Source organism: Malus sylvestris, chromosome 2 (assembly GCF_916048215.2).
Source record: "Malus sylvestris chromosome 2, drMalSylv7.2, whole genome shotgun sequence".
NCBI lineage: Eukaryota > Viridiplantae > Streptophyta > Magnoliopsida > Rosales > Rosaceae > Malus > Malus sylvestris.
In genome coordinates, this window is record NC_062261.1 from 975,279 (window position 1) to 996,379 (window position 21,101).

At 37.8% G+C, this 21,101-nt stretch overlaps 3 protein-coding genes across 4 annotated transcripts; 2 read left to right on the plus strand and 1 right to left on the minus strand.

Annotated features, from left to right (window-relative positions):
- Positions 1-6,635: 6,635 nt before the first annotated feature.
- On the plus strand, positions 6,636-8,439 carry LOC126614056 (E3 ubiquitin-protein ligase EL5). Of its 2 annotated transcripts, XM_050281693.1 has the most exons (4): positions 6,636-6,892; positions 7,001-7,286; positions 7,570-7,685; positions 7,963-8,439. In XM_050281693.1, exons 2-4 carry the CDS (start codon positions 7,125-7,127, stop codon positions 8,282-8,284), a joined length of 600 nt encoding a protein of 199 aa, XP_050137650.1. In that variant the 5' UTR covers positions 6,636-6,892; positions 7,001-7,124; the 3' UTR covers positions 8,285-8,439. The 2 variants fall into 2 exon arrangements, with proteins under 2 accessions (XP_050137650.1, XP_050137651.1); XM_050281694.1 differs by lacking the exon at positions 6,636-6,892 and having other exon boundaries at positions 6,971-7,286.
- Positions 8,440-11,227: 2,788 nt separating this feature from the next.
- On the plus strand, positions 11,228-13,648 carry LOC126614044 (uncharacterized). The gene is made up of 5 exons (XM_050281684.1): positions 11,228-11,827; positions 11,924-12,703; positions 12,806-12,885; positions 12,985-13,056; positions 13,140-13,648. The coding sequence occupies exons 1-5, from the start codon at positions 11,501-11,503 to the stop codon at positions 13,486-13,488; spliced, it is 1,608 nt and encodes a 535-aa protein (XP_050137641.1). The 5' UTR covers positions 11,228-11,500; the 3' UTR covers positions 13,489-13,648.
- A 1,025-nt stretch (positions 13,649-14,673) lies between these two features.
- On the minus strand, positions 14,674-19,265 carry LOC126614043 (uncharacterized). Its single transcript, XM_050281683.1, has 6 exons — positions 19,007-19,265; positions 16,309-17,289; positions 15,839-16,012; positions 15,265-15,407; positions 15,077-15,187; positions 14,674-14,972 (listed from the first exon to the last, which is right to left on the minus strand). The coding sequence occupies exons 1-6, from the start codon at positions 19,127-19,129 to the stop codon at positions 14,891-14,893; spliced, it is 1,614 nt and encodes a 537-aa protein (XP_050137640.1). The 5' UTR covers positions 19,130-19,265; the 3' UTR covers positions 14,674-14,890.
- Positions 19,266-21,101: the final 1,836 nt, after the last annotated feature.

A 21,101-nucleotide genomic window follows, 5' to 3' on the forward strand; every position in this document is an offset into this window, starting at 1 on the left:
TCTAGGCTCTGAACGACAAGCGACCACTTTGATGATTCATAGACGATTGAAAATTATAAAAAAACGCCTAGACTTGTTTAAGTAACTATTCATACTTAAGAGTAAATTATTAAAAGAAAAAATGTATGTCTACATTCGACGATAGAACTTACTGTAATTCTCATGAACTAAAGTATTTACAGTAAGAAATAATTAAGTTTATGCATGCCATAGATTGTTGTATACTATAACTTACCTTAAGTTTTTTATTTATCCCGAAATTGCTAACTTCTTTCCTGGTCTGAATAGGGTAACTTCACAATAATTGGATTATTCTTGGTCCACTATATTTTTCTGGATTCATATCGACCGTTTGAAGGACATTTTCGACTTTCATCGAATCGGTGGGTGATGACACATCATCAAAACTGGAATTGCCATCCTCTGAATTTCTGTGTTCGAGATTATATATTCAGAGAAATAAAACAATGGGAAATTTTATTTGGACCCATATAATCTCTTTCTACACTTAATTTAAACTTTAAGTAGGAATTATCTTTCTTATTCTATTGCATAATTACCGTCAGGTACAAGATTAAATGAACAATAGAACCAAAATTTATCAATAAACCCATATATACCCAATAATCAATCTACTTCTTGGTACCATCTGGGAATGTGTTGCGCCTTCATCGCACTAGCTCGATGTTACTTATGAGCTTTTACATGCTTATGTTATTGTTTATGGATTCAAAGCAACCAAGGATTCTTCAAACTTCAGAACACACGAATGAAAAGCTGATTCAACGGACCATGTGAAACTTTTGGATTTTGTACTAAATATTGGAGGGATTGGCTGATCCAATTTTGATCATTTGCAAAAAAACGCATACTGATTGAACAAAAAATAAAATAAAAACATATGGGATTTAAATATTTAATTTTTTTTAATCATCTATATGGGATTAAGCAAAATCAACAGATGAGATTAATTAAAACAGATATGGGATTGAGCAAAATCAGCAAAAAGAAGGATTACGCATGAGACAAATATGTGGTAGATATTGTTGTCTTTATGCCTTGAATGGGTTTCAAAACACTGATTTTGGTTTTTTATTTTTTAAATGGGTGTAACGATAAATTTATATATCAAATTGTGTTTGTGAGGGTAGTTTAGATAGTAAGTTTGGGTTTAAAGATATATTAATAGTTTAGTTAAAAATAATATGGGTGTAGAGAGTAAGTTAAGTGTAAAAAAAGGTTGTATGGATTCAAATAAAATTTCTAAAACTATTCATTTTAAACTCTTATTATCACACTAACTCACTGCACACAAATAAAGCATCTGAATCTCTCATACTAACAATCCAAATCCCTTAATTCTTGGCTTTCTAACACCAGAGATTCCGAGAGATTTTCAATTCTCAAAACTGGGAGGATATGAGATATATTTTCCTTGTTTTTTATAATTTTTTAAAGGTATAAAAAGTTCAACATCAAAGAGGAATAAATCTTAATTTATAAGAAAAGGAAAGAGAAAATAATATGGAAACTAACATCAGCAAGTCTTTTACTTGTTTGGATGAGGTTGGCCCAAATTCTTTGCTTGATATTAAAACAATAAGTAAATTGAACTTCCATACGCGGTTTCATTATTCTTTTTAAGATTGACTAAAATTCAAGAAAGTAACATATATATATTTTGGGTAAAGAATGAATGTTAAAAAGTTAAGCATTTTGAGTTACGACTTTGTGTCTCACAAATCACAAACATGTTCACCATTGAGTGTTATGTGGTTTGATTGGAAGGAAGGCAGTTTCTATGAAATTGAAGAAACTTGCACCAAACAGGTTTCGAGAATTAATCTTAATTTTAACACGCAGAGAACTAACCTTATTTCAATAGATAAGGAATCCAAGTTCTTCTGCTAAACTTTAAGGCATAAAATACTAAATATACCCTTACATATTAATAAAAAACCAAATTAACTTTTCCAAAAACATGAGCACGATGTAGCAATATTCCAAACCTATCAAGCGGCAGTATGTGTTGGTAACTTTTCGCGTAAAGTAGCTTTATTATTCTGGGCCTTGACATTTTTCATCTAAGTATTTAACACCGAAAGGCTCAGCACCAAATTAACGATATTAGTCAAACAAATTCGTGTCGGTATTATAAAAGTACACTAACTAACCAATCGATATTACATCATGCTTATGTGATTCTGGTATCTATGGCGCACTGAAAGTCAGGTAAAAGAAAGAGATCTGTATAGTACTTGGCTCGACCTTCTTTAGCAAGTAGATAATCCTACCCCTGTTAAGTTGTCGTTCCTCCAATAAGCAACAAGGACGTGAAACCCTACATTTTTTACTATATGTATCCTTCCATGTTTGAAACACCCTAATCATTTTGCTATAGATAATAGAGGTGTGACAACGATAAGCATCCCAGTACGTAGTGAAGAAAATGAGTTCCAGAATCTGTCGTGTTTGCATGGGCTAATTGGTCCTGGTCGGCCATGCTTTGTCGGTTTTATGCAGATTGATTCTTCTTGTCATTCATGTTTATAAAGACGGATGATTAAACACGACTAATTCTAAAAACACGACTAATTCTAACAGTTCTCGAGAAAATAATTGATTAATTGTGGGATTGTGTGAGATGGAAAGTAGACCTCAACTTGCATTGTTTTATTTATAACATGTGTGCGCGCGCGCGCAATATGCCCTATTGGCTGCAGCGTAGAGATAAATTTAGAGTCCCAAACAGTTAGGACAGTAGTAGGCCGATAGAGGATAAAGAAGTGGTGAATAAACAACTGGCACCACATGGATGGAGACAGTATGGTTCCCTTGTGGGAGAAATCAGAACATAATTAGCAAACTAATCGGTAGTGTAAACAGTAATTCAGCTAGCATAGATTTCTCCTGATCTGTACATTTGACCAATCCTAGGCTCCTAGCTATCTAGTAAATCTCATGTTGATGAATCCGATGATGTTCAATATTACAACAAACGTAGAAGAAGGATCAACAAAGTGCAAGTGCATTTAATTAACTAATTGCTATTTATATGTTTAATGAGAAACGTTAAGGAGACTCTCAAAAAATGAAACTCTCTGTTAACTCTATGTCATCTCATGTTTTTGATACAATGTTTTATAATATTGGCACTGAAATTGACGTTAATTAAACTGTCAACTGTGAGATGATAGAGATTTCATCAAGAATTAATATCACTATGAGAGAAAATCTCCTTAGCATTTTTCATGTTTAATTACTAGGTTAGGAATAATTAGGAAGGTCATGATCTAATGAACTGCCACATATTTGCCCGGGACAAAATCGAAGTAGCTAGCTCTTTAGTTGTTTGACATCATCTACCTCATGGTGCATGCTTCTTGTTTTGCAGCTGCAGGAATTGCTTAATTATTCGCTGTCAAAGTATCACGAGTTCTTGCAGATGTGAGAGAGTAGCAACATTAACAAGAACGGATGTGCTCTCCTATGTTGTTAGGCACTTAAGTTAAATATATTTTTCCTCACAATTTAAGTTAGTTTAAAATAAAATATCAGTCGCATAAAACCATTGCTTTATTTATTTACAAGGTTTTTAACCATCCTGGAAAGACCATCTTCTTTTTTTTCTTTTTTCTTTTTAATTATTTATTTTAAATACAAGACAATTTAGAGTATGGGCATTAGCCATTTAACATTTTTGGACCCACCATATGCCATTTAATAATTTAGAGTATGGGAATTAGCCATTTAAACTACTCATGTGCCCCCTGTCCTTCATTGGATTTGCCCCTCGTAGTATGGGCATCGTCATCTTCATTCACTACTTAGCCCCCTCGTAGTATGGTCGCCTTCTTCATTCACTATTTGCCGTATCAAAACTGGGCCTGGGTCGACTACGTACGCGTGCATGCATGCATGCATTAATGCGTGAAAATTGGTCGCAATGGAGAAGGTACATGCGAATTGCAATTGTAATTAACTATACATCTGGGAACTTCTGCAAATCGAATTGATGGGTGAAATTAATCATGCAAACTCATTCAGATTCTATTAAATTTCTTTATTATTTGAAATCTTGTGATGATCCAGTGATATATAATTAAGTTATTCCCAATATATATATACTTGACAGCAAGCATTCATGCATTCCCAAATTTGCTAGCCAAAATATAAACTTCAGATTTAACCTAATTCAGAACTGATCGTTCGCAAAAGAAAAAAGTTTGCAGAAAAATAAATTGAAGGTAAAAAAACATAGCAACATTAGTAACCGTGCCAATATATACACCCCCATGAAAATTAATTAACTAACCATATTTACGTTTATGTGTATTATGAAGCCCAATGATTAATTAATTATAAGAACGGATTAATTGCTGAGGTTTTGCCTTTGGATTATAAGCTAGCTGTAGGCAGTTATCTCCTTGGACGCAGGCGGAGAAGCCACAGAGTCCTGCGATGTTCGAGGCGGCGAATGCGGCAATCGGGAGGAGAATCCCAAGAGCGGGTCATCCTCGAGGTTGGACTCCTCGTGATCAAAGTTGAGGGCGTAGCTGAGTGCGTCATATTTGAAATCGGCTGAATGATGCCTCCGGCCCGCGCGGCCATGGCCATTGCCACGTCCATGCATGCGCCCAATCCAATTTCTGCACTTGTCTTTCAATTCTGCAAACTCGTAATGATTGTTGTGGTGGTGGTGGTTGTAATGGTGTTGGGGGTGCTGATGATGCCTAGACCGCGAGGACCGGGGATTAGGGGAGGATGAGGAGGTTTGCACGAGGCTGACATTATCAGCCTCATGCGGAGTGGGAGGCGCCGTGAGGGCGCCGTGGTGGTGAGCTTTAGGAGTAGGGAAGCATGGGATGATGCAGAGGGAGGATCGGAGCTTTTTTTTTGAGGGAGTTTGGGGAGCAGGGTTCGTGGTGGTTCTCCATTATTTTGATTTGTGTGGAGAGGTTAGGGGTGGTGGTGGTGGTGGTATTTGTGTTTTCGGCGCCCTTGTGTTTTTATTTGGGAGGAGGAGGAGGAGGCCCCGTGGAGAAGGTGCAATGACGGATGAGGACACGTAGGTTTCCGGAATTCAAGGGATGCTTTTGGGGTTTCTGGTCATTTGACGTTGTTCAGAGATTATCGCTTTTTAGGGTCTTTTTTATTTTATTTTCTTTCCTTTCGATAAATCTGAAAACCATGGTGGGCCAGAATTTGAAGGTTAATATTGTGGTCCATTTGCATGACATAGGGGCTGGGCTCGAATACAAAATTGGAATGTGAGCTTGAACATAGCATAGATTTTATGGTGTGTGATTAGTTTTTCTTGTTGCCCAATTAAGAAAATTACGTGATTATGAGATGAGATTTGGTGCCGATGTGGTTAAGCGAGTTGATTTTTTATTTTATTTTTTGTCAAACGATAAGTTTTGTTAGATTAGTCATTGACGGGGTTCGAACACACGCCGTCATGTAAGGGCTCAACACATTTTCATCATTGTGGTAAAAAGCCACTTGTGTTAAGCAAGTTGATTAGGACTGTGTTTTTTTTTTTTTTTTTGCACCTGAGTTTGAATTTTCGTTATTATAAGTTAAGATTAGTTTAGAATATCACATTGTTGGACAAAAAAAAGGCAGATTTGAGTATATGCAATCCATTTGAATTTTTGTTTATTAATTTTCTTTAATTCATTCGATCTAAGAGCTGAAGATTAAGAAAAGTATATGAAAGATAAAAATAAGTGTCTTTTAATATTAGTGTGTATGATCCTTAGAACCGTTGGTGTGTTCTTCCTCACATGATAAGATCTTTGTCCATATCCTTTGTGTAGTAAAATATTGTAGAAGTGGGGTTGGGTTTGATACGTTTGTATTGTTTATTGAGAGAAGATATACTCACTCCTGACATTTGTGATTCTCTACACATTATGTCTTGTTTTTTACTTTTAAAAAGATTCACTTCTATTCAATTTTGATATTATTTATTGATAAATTTGATCATTCATGATATAATTTCTTTAAAGAGTCGATTTTAAATGTGGGGTAAGACGTCATTTGTGTGTATAATCAAATTGATTTTCAGGTTATGAGGACAAAGACGTCTCATTATCACAATGAATGAGACCGCGTGGATTGGGATTTGGACTTACATGAGACCCGATAATACCCTCATATAATGCAGCGCGTCCACTTGTGAGAGTATCTGACCATCTAGTTGGTCAGACTGCTCTATCCACATTTTTGAAATAAAATTTCATAGTTAAAACACCTGTTTCATTGAAGCCAAACTCCCCCCCCCCCCCCAAAAAAAAACCTCTCTCTCCTTTTCTCTTAATTCTACTTGATTCATTGAAATAGTGCATAAAAGAAAGTGCAAATTCACTCTTCTTACCTAAACACAAAAACAGAAGAAATGAAGTACTCAACAAAACCATTCACTTGGTGCAGCCAAGAAAAGATATTTTATTTACTACAAAGCCCAAAGAAACATTACAAGAAGAGATTTGGTTGATCACGTGGCTCACCCTTGTCCCTTAATAAGTGCCAGGTTTTCAGTTCATAGCAACACGCAGCACCCCTGTCGCATTCGACACACACCTCGTGGACTTGTTGGAAGCTTTCGGTTAAGTTGCAGTGAAACTCCCTCAACCTTTCCATCCCATGTCTCTCACCTTTTCTTTGTTTTGTTTTGTTTCCTCATCTTTTACTTTTCTTTTGCTCATTTTCGTTGAAGAATATAGTCCCACATCAAAAACCTGACTGCAGTAACCACTATTTATTTTTGTTTTACCAGTAGTAGGCCGTTGAACCGTCTCTGAAACTTTAACGGTTTTCACTCGTACATAATTGAGAGGAGAGAGATGAAGATGATTGATGCAGATCGTATATACAACCATCAATGGTATGGACCCCTCTTTTGTCTGCCACCATATTTTGTTTCCATCTTATTGTTTAACTTCCCTCTTCTTCTTCTTCTTCTTCTTCTTCATTTCTTTGGAAAATATTTCAGGACCAAGCAGCTTTTCATGGTGGAAAAACTGTATCATTTATAAGAGAAATATATACATATATATATAGGTACACTTGTTTTCTTTGTCGGGTTTTGAGTTGTTGTAATTTGGAGGTTGAAATTAATGGCTGGAATGCTTCCTGGTGTGGAATGCGCTCGGAGGAGACGAGTCCATCAGAGCGGAGAGTCACCGTGTGTCGGCGGCATCCATGGCAGCACCAGGCGCTCTTCTTTCTGTTTGTATGCTAGCAACCATGAATCTCACCACACCTCCACCTCTTCAGTGGTAATTCTATCGCTCTCTAAAGTGTTTTTCGCACTCTTATTTTCTTGGAAGCATCCGATTTTTCTTACCCTCGAAAATGAATGAATCAAACAAGAATCAATCGAGGAAAAGAAGAGAGCGCAGAAGGAGAAACGAGAAACTGGAGTGTGAAAATCGCTATCTTACCGATTAAATTACAAGCAAATATAATTTTCTCCTGTTGTATGGATTATTTTTCATGATCATTGTTTCAATTTGCATGTTTGAATCATTAATAACAGTATTAATTTATTGGACACAATAGCAAAGAAGCATATTGAACCAAGCATACATGGATGAGAAGCTGGGAGTGGAAGCCAGAGAAGCCAAGGGGAGATTAGATGAAAGACTGAGAACACAAAGAAAACCACAACCCAAAAGGTAATTAATTTACCAATATGTGGTCCGGCTATGAAACAAATTGTTGCTGACATATCAATAATGCCTCGATATCCCATGTTATTGATGCGTTTTTGACAATATCGATAAAACAATTGTTCCTTCATGCACATAAAATTTCTTAACAATAATGATTCTTGCATTAACATATGCGACGAGAATAAATTTCCTCACTCTTTTCTCCTTCTGCAATACTTGTTTATTTTTGTCTCTCGATATGTTTTAACTATGTGTTTTGTTATATTTGTGATAAATTTAGGCATATTAATGGTGGTAACAAAGGACTGAAATGTGTGGATGGAGGAGGAAGATCATCTGTGGTGCTTGGGGAGTTGCGGAAAGAAGTTTACGGAGCAAACAAGAGTAGTAGTAGTACAAGTGGGTCAAAGAAGTTCAGCTGGTCAAAGCTGACCTGGAAGTCATCGGACCAGGATGAGTGTGCAGTCTGCCTGGAGAGGCTCAGGCCAGGTGAGACCCTGGTGCACCTGCCCTGTGCCCATAGGTTCCACTCTGGTTGCATGGTTCCATGGCTTCACAACAATGCCCATTGCCCCTGTTGCAGAATGGAGATTATCTCCTAGTAATTGTATTGGTAATTTGGTAAATGCAAATTTTAAAATATAGATTGAGCTTGCAGTTGCAGTTGTAGAGTAGGTTTGAAGTTTGAACAATTAACTTTGTGGTGCTAATTGTTTGGTTACCATATGTTTTTGTTAAAGTGAATAGTTGCCAAGTAGTATTTGTGTGAGTAGATAGTTTATGCAAATTTGTGGGAGATTATAATTCGACACATTAATCTTGATGTAGGACAAGATATGGGTCAATTCCGACGAAAAAATATCAAGAAAATAAAATGTATCAGAGTTTGGAAAGAAGAATTAAAGTTGGGCTATATCGGATTTAATCAACACCACGACAAAAAAAGTAACAAGAAATATTATCGAGCTAGAATTGAGAGTAATATGTCCTTTTTGAAGAGAATTGCAAGAAGAACAAGACTCATGGTTATAATATGAGCCCGTCGTGTTTAAGGACATTCGAGGTTCTTTAAACTCCCAAAACAACATTTTTAAAGTTTAATAAAACAACCTTTCATGTCGCTTAATTTACTAAGACCCTAAGCTTCCCGAGGGGGTTGTGTTTGTGTCTTTTTAAGTCGTTTGGCTCCTAATGTAATGTATCAATTCAAGAAATAATCAAACAACCTTTCGATTTTATCCATCTATGATGGATTCCAAAAACCTTTGTTCTTCAAGATTTACATTTGTAATCCTTATATGCTCGTGTTGCGTCAAATCTCTTCCACATCTTTCGGGAAAATGCTTGACTAGTTATATGTAGCGTTTCTCATAACAAACAAATCGCAGTCTGACTTTTATAAACGAACTTTTTCAGTTTTTATTTTTGCAAGTCACTTTAGTACATGTGATAGTCTACCTAAGGAATAACTCTTTAATTATTGTAAAGAGTTGGGCATTATTCCAAAATTCTCAATGATTTCCAAATTATTGAACCAACATGTGATCTCCAATACAAATTTTTAGGAGGTGCAATCCCTTTTGTGAATGAATGTAATTGCACTACATATCACTATCCATCCATCCAACCTTCCCACCTTGAAATTGAATATCAGATGAGAGAAAAGGCTCCACTCACGTGACGGGTGGGACAAGAACAGGTGAACTATAGGACAGTCTTTGCTGTCTTGGTCGACCTTTTTCTTGTTTAGTGGAAATCATTTGTTCTTGCACTAATCAAATGTTAATACCAACATTCGCTTCCAATTAAGGGAGATCATGGTGAGATCATAACAACTTAAGTCGCGAAAAAGATGGGCAGTAGCGGATCCATGAGTTTTTCGTTAATAAGTGAGGTCATAAGAGTTTGGTGCGGTGTTCTTACTTAAGTATTTTTTGGTGGGTTTTTTTGGTGCGGTGTCGCTTGAGCCTTCAAAGACTGAGGAACGAGGATGGAAATTGAGTGACGTGAGTGAATTTGGGTGAAATAGAGGATAAGGGAAGCGTACTGAATGGGATACAAACACAAACCTAAGAATAAAAAAGCTAGAATTCATTAGAGATTGGGATAAACTCGAAAGATTTTTTGTTCATTTATGAATCAATACATTACACTGGGAACCAAATGGCTTAAATAGACTTAATTTGACTTTGGGAAGTTCATATCAAACCTTGTGAAGTTCATAGAAAGTCTAATGAAATACAAAAATATTGATTAGATTGAAAAATGAAAAGTCTGATTTTATTACCAACTTTAAAATGCTGTTTTGGAAGCTGAAACGACATCAGATGGTTAAAATCTGTTAAGGAATTTTCAAACCTTGTGAAGTTCATATCTTGTCCTACATCAAGGTTTTGGATAAAAATAAGATTTGCAGCCTTGCTTCATCCTGTTTTGTTTAGCTGTTGAGTTGGCAAAATCCGAGTCATTTTCATTAAACAAGTTTGCCATAAAAATGGAGTAATAAGTTAAGACTAAACCAGATAAAAGATTCGGTTCTCTCAAACAAGACCGAAAAAATATCAATAAAATATATTCTATGCTTTGAAGGTGGAATGTCATTTTCTCCTATAAAAATGAAGCATGCTAACTTGGATTTTATCCTAATTTAGGTAAAATCTTCTTCTTTTCCTACCCTAATCCTTGTTTTTGTGTCACGACTGGCCAGCTGGAGGTCACTAAAGAATGGACCCAATTTAGCTAATTTATTTTTGTCTTGATTAGAGGTCGCACTTGGTGCGATGACAAGTGCCTTCGCCCATGAGCGGTAGGTTTCGGGTTCGAGACTTGGGAGCAGCCTCTCCATAAATGGGGGTAAGGCTAACCGATATTCACCTCTCCTAGACCCTGTGTAAAGCGGAAGCCTTGGTACGACATTTTTATCTTTGTCTGGATTATACAGATGGAGAAATGATTAGGCAAGGATTGATAAACTTTGATTAATTATTCGTTGATTGATTGAAGTGAATGACGCAAGAGTCCAAAACGTTTCAAAGTTTTCAATGTGATGTGTGACTAAGACATAACTCGGAAAGGATGAGTGGCACGAATAAGGTTTCTTTATGTCCAAGTCAAGACAATGTCGCGATCGAAATTGAGCCGAAATTACGAGCACTATAAATTTTGAAAATTATACAAATTTTATAGTGTAGGGTTACTATGTGAATAAAAAAAACCATACTTTTATAAAACTTTATTTTTCAGCCCACTCCAGTTTACTGTTTTGTACTTCTTCAGGTTTTAGTACATGTTTCCTGGTGCGACAAGAGCTTGTGGTGGTTCTGACGATCTTGACACAACGTGGGAATTCATATTTTTTTATTTTATAAATATCTATCTTGTGTGTGGGATGAGAATTTAGTCTTACTTCTTGACCATACTCGCGTATGTATAAATAGGTTCATAAAAGAAAATCAATAAAAAATAAAAATAAAAATAAAAATAAAAACTTTTGCCAAGGGGAAGGCAGCGAACGACGCCGTTCGGTGGACCAATTATTTTCATTATTTTGGCACCTTTGCGAATTTTACCATTTTAGACTCTTCCCTCAACGGCTAGTTTCCTAGTGACCGTTTTCCCGTCTCCCAAATTTCAAATCTGCAATCGACCTTCAACCCACCATTAATCTTCTTCACATACCGCAACTCCCAGAAATCTCCTTTCACTTTTCGAAAAACACCCACAAAACCAAATCCAAATCCAAGGCTCTGGCAACTTGTCGAATTCGATCTCTGTTAAACCCACTTGGCAATTCAAATCAAGGACCCAGAATTTCAAAAATGGTATATTCATACGCGCCCGCATACTACTCCACAATCCACGACTCCATGACCTCCCTGTGCAAGTCCATTCTTCCCTTCAGCTTCAAGAAGCGGCGGTTGCCTGCGGCGGAGCAGAGGCTTTCGAAGCTGCAGTCGGATAACCTCAAGTGGCAGCAGGACTCTTTCCACCAGATTCTGAACTTGATGGGTCTTCACAAAGAAGGCATCTTGGCTGAGACCGAGGTGTCCGCTTTCCGATTGCATTTGCTCGAAAGCCTCATTGCCTCTCAGGTGGCGGAGCACGAACAGCCGGTTATTCTGAGAGACAAGTTGCTGTTCTTGCAGGTAAAATGCCAGTCTGCAATCTCAACTCTTTCCTTTTTTTTTTCATTTCGATTGGATTTTCTTTCTTGGTTTTCTGAGTAACCAAGCAATGTTTAGGAGCTCTTGTATGCGAAATGCATATCGGAAGATGAGTACCATTCTTCGAAAAGGCCGTTGCTGCAGCGATTAGAGGCACAGGGAGCTGAGATCGAGGCCAAAGATATAATCGCTTCAGGGTCGCTGCCAGCCAAGGAACCGAAAGAGAATACAGATCAAGAGCAGTGGTCGGAAATTGACTTGAAGGATGAGAAATGCTTGCTAACAAAAGAAAAGGAGGGTTCAAATTCGAAGAACAAATCGAAACACAACTCGGCAGTGAAACAAATCAAAGGGGCAGCTTCGGTGTTGGGATTTGTATCACCTTACAAACATGGGAAAAACAGGGGAGAAAAGAGCATATTCGATTTGCCTGATTCGTCAAAATTCTCTTCTTCCAGCTCTTCTAAGCATCAAGCAGGAGATCAATCGTCGATTCTTATGCCGGAAAGCTTGCCACAGGTGCCGGTGAAAGAGAGCGGCAGCGCAGATCGAACAAGGAGGAAACCGTTTAGGAGTCTGTTTCAGAGAGAACAGAAAGAGGGTCAGGGGGATCATGCCCACGAAAATGAACAAACACCTTCGAAATCGGCGAAAAAGCAATGGGTTTTTGATGGATTCAAGAAATGGAAGAGGAATGAGTCGGAGGACGAGACAACTCCGCTGCCGCTAAACGAAAGATCGGATAGTGAGGCTCACTTGAAGCTTGTTCCAATCCCCATGGGTGAAGGGCCAGACACTAAGCTCATAAAAAGGAGGCTGCTTTCGGATGGCTCTCCTTCCGATTTCTTCATTGACAAGGTTCAAAACCGTATGATTTAATTTCGTAATTTGCTGGCTTATATTTGAAGCATGATCCGAAATTGAAGGTTGTTTTTTTTTTTCTTTTTGTATGATCTGAAGGTTTTAGGGGAGAAGATAAAGAAGGAGCTGTCAAGAATTCAGTCAGAGCTTTGCGCTTCAAATCCAAATCTTCGATTTACGTAAGCCTTTCGATGAGTCTTTCTTACGTATACATTGGTATCGAAAAGCAATCTTTTTGTATCGAAAACATACGAGTTTGATTCTTGTGATTTGCTCAGGAATGAACAAATTGAAGCTATTTCGACCAGGCTTCCGGTGGACAAGGCTGATCTGAAGAAGTTCTTTCCCAAGTGAGCAAATCTTCTCTAACTAAAACCACCGCCCCCTTGTACTTTCTCTCTTATTTGTCATTGGATTTTTGTTTCGTTTTCAGGTCGTGGTGCGATCGGTATGGAGAAGTTGTTCTGGACGTGGTGAGGAAAGAGTTCAAGGAGCATGTTGGGGAGATGGAGAGCTTGAGAAATGCGGCAAGAGAGAAACACGGTATCCACTCAGCGCGATGGACTGCATTCCAAGATGACGAGGAGAATTGTCACCCGAATCTCTTTGCTCCGCCGCGAGACAACAACCACAATTATACTTCAAAGTTCCATGAAACCAATCCGTTCTGTGATGATCACATTCACACCACCCCTAGGAAGCTGAGATCGAAACCGGCAACTTATACACAAGAGCAGAACCAGAACCAGAATCCCTTTTGGATCCCGGGGCACGGCTACTAATGCGTTTTCGTCGAGTAACTGCTTAATATGTATTTTGATTGAGAGATCGCTTGATATGTTGTATGAACTTTGAGAGAAGAACGCTGTTCTTCCAAGCATTCAAACTTTATGTTTGATTTGTAAATGTAGGCAATGTATTATCTCCTTCAATGTTTCGGAACTCGATTCGCTCCTTGATTTTTATTTTCTTAGTTCTTCTCACTCACTATTTGAAATCCTCTAAAGGGCCTTCATGCAAATATCCAACACGCGTGTAAATCAAGAAACAAATCAATCGAAACATACGACATGATCATCAGGAGTTGGGGTTACTTGCGATGCAGGTAAAGTGGTGGAATTGGATTGGAAATCAAGTTAAAAATCGCAAATTCGGCAGCAAGAGGAATTTTTTGCAGACACCTGAACCCCGAGTCGTCCTAACCAGAGACTATACTTTGACAACAAACTAGCAAGATTTATTCAAGACATTCAAGTAAAGGCAAAGGAATCTGCAAGCTTTTGAGCAAAATGGAAGGTCCGTTACCAATAATTCCAGCAAGAAACCCACTATTTGAAAAAGATAAAAGAAAAAGCAGATAACGCTTCACCCCAGTCGTGAAAAGCAATCATGCTTATACACCTTGGGGCGGATTAAAAGAACTTTACAACATTACAAAGAACTTAAAGACATTATAGCTATCCTTGGGTTTCAATCCCTAAAGAACTTCAAGACGTTATAGCTATCCTTGGGTTTCAATGCTCACTGGTCCCCTCGCTCTTAACAATTAACAATCTAACTTACTAACGCTATCGTTTGTCTAAAAATAAAAGCCAAAAATACATAACCAACAAACACACTGTAAGATCCCACATCGCCCACACAGTGATCCTTAAATGTATATTCTCATCCCTATCTAGCACGAGACCTTTTGGGAGCTCACTAGCTTCGGGTTCCGTAGGAACTCCGAAGTTAAGCGAGAAGGAGGCTAGAGCACTCCCAGGATGAGTGGCCCACTGGGAAGTTGCTCGTGTGTTCCCAGAAGGCGTGGTCTGGGCCCAAAGTGGACAATATCGTACTATGGTGGTGGAACGGGCTCAGGAAGTGGTCCGCCCCGGGCCGGGATGTGACAAACACCAAGGTAAAAAGGGAAAATACTGAAAGAAAAAAAAAACGAAAATCCCAGGGTTTGCTATGTTTGAAGCCTCTTTGTTGAGATGAAGATGCCAATTCATGCACATTGATATGTAAGTATCTCGTTCTTTCAATCACTATAAATCCGCATCAAGGACGGCAGACGCTACAATATCGTGGATTTCGGAAAAATTCAGATACAAGTCAGTCTTGGGGGACCAAAACATGTCCTGGTAGATGCGAAGAACCATCTTTAACTATATACATTACTGTGTAGTATGTACAATTAAATCAAAGAGAAGATATCTCCGAGTTAGGGACAGAACAGTCGGTGAAACCCTCACGAACATCTCCTCGGCAAAGCGGGCAAACTCTGTAAGCAGGAATGAACAGAGAGAATTTCGGTGAGAAAAAATACATGGGGAAATGAAGGACAATCATGAAGGGGGGAAAAACAGAGGATGGCAATGACAATACCCGTGTATCTCTTTGAGCCACTTATCAACGCATGACATGTGATACTCGTGATGGCAGGGAAGAACTCGAATTTTGTCTCCTTCCTCGTACTCAGCGAGGCATATGTAACACCTATCAATTATTAACTCACCATGATCAAACAAATTCATTATGCTCCCTACTGATGAAATCATTTAAGTAAAACTTACTGTTCAACGTCATCCCCGGACTTTGGTTTGTCAACCTTTGTGTGACTTTTAAGAGGAAAACCATCAACAAGAGATGCTGGGGCAGGAGCTGAGACCATCGACAGTGAAAGTGACACAGGTTGGCGGTGAATCTCATCCAAAACCTGCACATCGCACATTACAACAAAATTAGGTTTGATACATTCATAAGGTACACAGTAATCTGTTGTGTAATATCTGCCCCTAAGCTTAACCGTCAAACATAGATAAAAACTGCGCAAACCATATCACAGCCGTTCAACCTAGATTGGTAAACATGCAGCCAAAGCCCTCAAAGAGACCTCAAGAAGAAGAATATACTAAAATCATCGCTGATTTAATTACGTTGCTTAAATACCCTCCTAACTTAAGACATATGCAAGAGTAAAAAAAAGGTCGTACCCAGTGCACAAGGCTCCCGCTTTACGCAGGGTCTGGGAGAGGTGAATGTCGGCTAGCCTTACCCCCATTTATGGAGAGGCTGCTCCCAAGTCTCGAACCCGAGACCTACCGCTTATGGACGAAGACATATGCAAGAGTGCAGAAAGAAAATTACCTCAAATAGAGCTTCGGCGAGCATGACAATTCTTGATATACTTGCCCGAGTACTAGACTCTTCAGCCATCAAGAATGAGCCACATGAGCACATGCCACGAGGGTGGATTCCTGTGGGACAAGAGGTATTACGCTGGCCATTATCATCAAGGCCAACACGAAGTCTTTCCCAGACCTACAAAGAGTCATGCAGATGCAAATCAATGAAAATTACTAGTGGGACCCCAAAAAATAAAGCTGCTATAGTTTACGGATTTCTCCGGCCCGTAAAACATCTGGATATAACACTTCATAAAGTATAAAAGAACCTTTGATGAATGATATATTTGTAAACCATGTAAATGAACATACACATATACAAAATACAGTTAAGCCCCCATACTCTCCCAAATGAAAAAACTCAATTTTAAGATCCAAGTTAAGCCACGTGACTGAAACATCATAATATTTTTTAATGTTAAAAACTATCACCTCAGATCTAGAATGTCGCCGTCGTTCACTCGAGTTGGGAATTCTATTAGCCCGGTGACCAGAATCAACTCCAATTTCATCATCAAAGAAATCACCACTCAAACCAAGCAGCCATCTGTCATGAAATCCCATATCCTCGGTATCATCAGTAGAGAAAAGAATGGTTGGTGAATCAATAAACCTCCTGGAGCTGCGCCTTGAAAATGCGTCCCAGAACAGTCGCCTGCCATTCCTTCTAGCCTCATGATTACTTGCATCAGCATTGCTACTCCTCAAAAAGTTGGAAGAAATGCTCATAACATCAACATGAAGTACACTTCCATCTTCCTGGCCTTGTTCCCTATTGGACACAAGGAATCCTAAACCAGAAGGTATTGCCTCCCGAAGAGAATCATTTCCAAGTGAGTCGAAAGTCGACGGAGCTTCAGAAACATTAGCAGAATCAGTATCAGCATTAAAACCCTGTACACCCCTTACGTCAGCCACATGATTCTCAACAGACACTTCCTGAGAACGGGAATTCCGAATCCCTTGTGGAGATGAGCTACTTGGAAGCATAACCTCGGGACAGGTCTCAGATACATTCTTGTCTGCTGAAATGTCAATGCCATTGACTGAATCCACATTAGCAGAACCATTCAAAGAGACTGTTTCTGAAGATTGTTCTTGCCTAAACGAAGTACTAGCGGTAGTACTATTATCCCTACAAGATTGATCGTGACTATAATCGGCACTTACCTGATGAGGTATTAGTTCTTTACTTTTGGACAAGCACTTCCCCCGGTTAATTGTGTCAACACTGCTTAATCCTTCTTCAACAGTGCTCTCAGATGATGATCCAATTTCAATAATGGGGCAGGTGAACTGTGGTCCACTACTGGAGACCAACGAGGATCCTTCTCCAGAGTTCCGGACTTGATTGATATCAAGATCAGATTGCTCAGCATATTTCACAAGACACTCAGGTGCGTGATCTTCCATCTGCAGGAAAAGTACTGAAGCAAATCAGTCTCCTTATGCAATCTATATGACTATAACTACCAAGTACAAAATGATTCACGAAATTTGAAGGGTATTGGTAGAAAAGGTCAAAATACACTATCAAGGCATGAAGCAAATCAGTCTCCATATGCAAGCTATATGACCATAACTACCAGGTACAAAATGATTCACGAAATTTGAAGGGTATTGGTAGAAAAGGTCAAAATACACTATCAAGGCATGAAGCAAATCAGTCTCCTTATGCAATCTATATGACTATAACTACCAGGTACAAAATGATTCACGAAATTTGAAGGGTATTGGTAGAAAAGGTCAAAATACACTATCAAGGCATGAAGCAAATCAGTCTCCTTATGTAATCTATATGACTATAACTACCAAGTACAAAATGATTCACGAAATTTGTAGGGTATTGGTAGAAAAGGTCAAAATACACTATCAAGGCATCAATACAACTACGTAACACCACAGTTCTTTGGCCACCAAAAAAGTTATTAAACTTACGTTTCTATACTGTCCATCAGAAGAGATGTGCATTTACTCCCAAATGAACACAAGTAACACAAGAATAAATAACTTCAGTTATACGCTAAATAGACTAATGCTAGGTATCTCAACTTCAAACCAACACCAAGCAAAATTTCTGCTTCATGACTTCATGGAAATAATATATTGAGGTTGTCATCACAAGTGCATCGCAAAGCACTAAATAAAAACAACTGCAATCATTTGATATCTAATTACATGCCTCTACTTCTCCAGAAGATTCCTAATACATTCGTCATGAGGACTCCCATGAACAATAATATACTTGCACACAATTATATACTTATATTCTAGCAAAATATCTTTACTCATCCAAACTTTTCTAAATCTTCTCTATCTCCCGAGAATGGGGGCATATATACACAGAAACATTTTTACCAACCACTTCACACTACTACATCAGCAGCATGATTGATTCCCAGCTCAAGAACATAAGTTGCGCTAAAGACTATGTGATCATTTATCCGCACCATTAAGAACCTTGACCTTCAAGTTCTACGATCGTAATCAAACTTTCTCCAACCATTTCCCTGAGCATCCTACCAACCACTCATCGGGGATCATCATTAAAGTTCATATTCAAAAACACTAAAAAATCAAACAACATAGTTCAGACCCCGAAAACAAAGTTAAATCCTTTTTCCTCGTTCACGATTGTTATACTGGACTTGAACAAATGTATACATTAAAACAAACATAACTCGAACTGTCAATTCAATGTCCCCATTAATTAAATCCCCAAACTTTTTTCAACAACACGGTCGCATAATTAGCAGTTTTAAAATATGAATACAATACTCACAATTGCAGGGAAATTATAACGAAAATTCAAAGTAACTGAGTCATTATGATATTACCGAGCACAGGGCCAATCTTCTGCATCAGCTGGACAAATCCCATAGATTTTTATTGGATTGTAACTTGAATTGAGGAAAATCAAACCCCCAAGAAAATTAATTTAATGAAAAAAGCATAAAATTCTTCTAATTTGCACCAAATGATCAAATCCCAAATCATCCAAAACCAGTAAAAATCGAATTTTGCATCAAAAAATGTAAAAAGTATGAGAAATCCAAAAATGGGCATTGACGATTGAATTGAAGGCATCGATTTTAGTGGAGGACGATGAAGAAGAAGAAGAAAAGGGTACCTCGTGAGTAGCACGTGCAGAGGAGCCACCACAGACGAAAGAGGAGAGTATGGAACGACTGGCGGTGCGATTGACTCGGGGCCGAGATGGGCGCGAGGCCAGTCGACTGCTGCTCGAACCCATTTGAGAGAGAGATAGAGAGGAAGGAGAGAGAGAGAGAGAGAGAGAGAGAGAGAGAGAGAGCGCTTCAGAGATGGTGATGAATGATGATAATTGAAGCAAACCAGCTGAGAGAAAGAGAGCTTTCCATTTTTCCTTTTTTATTTCAAATTCAATTTTCATTGTGAACTAATGGTTTCTACAGTGGACCAGGCTTGACCGACCCATCAAATATATGGGTCTGGATCATCAAGTTTCGGCCCAATGTATTCAGTAAAAAACAAAGCTAAGAGCAACTCCATATTAAAAAAATGAGATGACTCAAAGTCCATTTAATCCACCAAAATGAATAGTAATTGACTTTAATGAACAATAATTGTCCAAGTGCATTAATTCCTAAAAAATGAGCTGGGTAAGAGTTTAGTCAATTCGTATTAAAATATTATTAATTTTTTTTATAAAAAAAAAAATTATTTTTAATTTCGGATAGAATTTTTAACCTCTTGTCACGTTACGTGTCATTTTCCGAAAGTACAATTTTTGTGAAAGATGGTTAGGTATATATATATATATGTATATAATCTTTTATTTTTTTCTGTATTTTTAAACAAATTTTTATAATTTTTTATTAAGTTAATTAATCTGGATCATTGGATTTCAAAAAAAAAAAAATCCAATAGCCTAAAAATGGACATGTGAGCCATGGTAAGATTCTGATATTTTTTTTAATGCTGGAACGCACACCTACGCAAGCGTGTATCCCACGGGCCAACAGCAAAAAAAAAAAATTCACATGGCTGACGTCAGCTTGGCCTCATGTAGGCCGGTCTATTGCTCAGTCCATTATGTGTTGGGCTCAAAGGTGGCCTCTACTTTGGGCCAACCTATTGGGTGGGGTGAAGTTGGTTTTTTTTTTTGGGGGGGGGGGTTGCCGGCCTAAAAATTAGACTTTGAGCTAGCACATTTGTTAGGGATGAAATGCTCTAATAGAAAAAATGTTAGGCTTATCATATTTTTAATATTTCATGTGTATAACATTTTTAATAAATATGGGATCTACAGTGTTATTTGCACACTAATTTTTATCTTTCACATAAACTTGTTAATTTTTATTGACTCATCTTCTTCAATTCATATTGTCGACCGAAAATTAAGAGGAGTGCGTGAGAAGAAAAAATGAGTGTGTAAATAACACTATTGTATAAAAAATTTGATAAATATAGTATTTACTCTTATGATAGAGATAGGGTTACGTGTTTGGTATATATACGAGTACAATGAAGCCATGACATTTGTAGTGGTGATTGGTTACATTGGTATACTTGAGATGTGAGGCAAATTTATTACCATCACAAAGATAATTATGAAACTTATGGGCCTTCTATTTTACTAAAAATTGACCTCCATCGTCCATATATGAAACTTAAACTTGGAGAAAGATCGTATACGTTTTATGAAAGGTTTTTTTATCTGACATGGAATGCGATATGGTTTTTTTAACTAAGATGTGAAAGACAAAATTATTCCCATCACAAGGATAATTATGGAACATGGGCCTTATATTCTACTAAAATTTGACATATTAACTACATTTTACTAGAAAGATGTACATAAAGTTATACCCATTTTGGAAAAGTTATATAATTTGACAGAGAAAATCGATAATTTCAAATGTGTCAAGTCGTGTGATTATCTCTGTTTAATTATAAATTGGAGGTAGAGAAAAATGGTAGCACTTTAATTGTAGTGTGTTTGAATAGTTGATCAAGGTATCGGCAGAGAAATATCGAGTTGAATTGTAGGTATTCAACTACCAGCAAGACAACCATGGATCCATGGGTGTGACTAGCAGTTGGTGCATATGATGGACGCGTTTTACCTATACAGAAGAAACACCATGTCTGTATCTACATAGCTTTCTATCCTTTCTCCACGTACTTCTGCACCCCATTAACAAAAAGGCAAATTAAAATATATTATACAAAAGTAGACCTAA

Bases quoted from the DNA above. Each gene is read 5' to 3' on its own strand.
- LOC126614044 (XM_050281684.1), top strand. From the start codon at position 11,501: ATGGTATATTCATACGCGCCCGCATACTACTCCACAATCCACGACTCC. The intron at 12,704-12,805 runs GTTCAAAACCGT...TATGATCTGAAG, and splicing joins CCGATTTCTTCATTGACAAG to GTTTTAGGGGAGAAGATAAA. The intron at 12,886-12,984 runs GTAAGCCTTTCG...TGATTTGCTCAG, and splicing joins AATCCAAATCTTCGATTTAC to GAATGAACAAATTGAAGCTA.
- LOC126614056 (XM_050281693.1), top strand. From the start codon at position 7,125: ATGGCTGGAATGCTTCCTGGTGTGGAATGCGCTCGGAGGAGACGAGTC. The intron at 7,287-7,569 runs GTAATTCTATCG...TGGACACAATAG, and splicing joins ACACCTCCACCTCTTCAGTG to CAAAGAAGCATATTGAACCA. The intron at 7,686-7,962 runs GTAATTAATTTA...TGATAAATTTAG, and splicing joins AGAAAACCACAACCCAAAAG to GCATATTAATGGTGGTAACA.
- LOC126614043 (XM_050281683.1), bottom strand. From the start codon at position 19,129: ATGGGTTCGAGCAGCAGTCGACTGGCCTCGCGCCCATCTCGGCCCCGA. The intron at 17,290-19,006 runs GTACCCTTTTCT...CTTTTCCTGCAG, and splicing joins CTGCACGTGCTACTCACGAG to ATGGAAGATCACGCACCTGA. The intron at 15,188-15,264 runs GTAAGTTTTACT...AATAATTGATAG, and splicing joins TCCGGGGATGACGTTGAACA to GTGTTACATATGCCTCGCTG.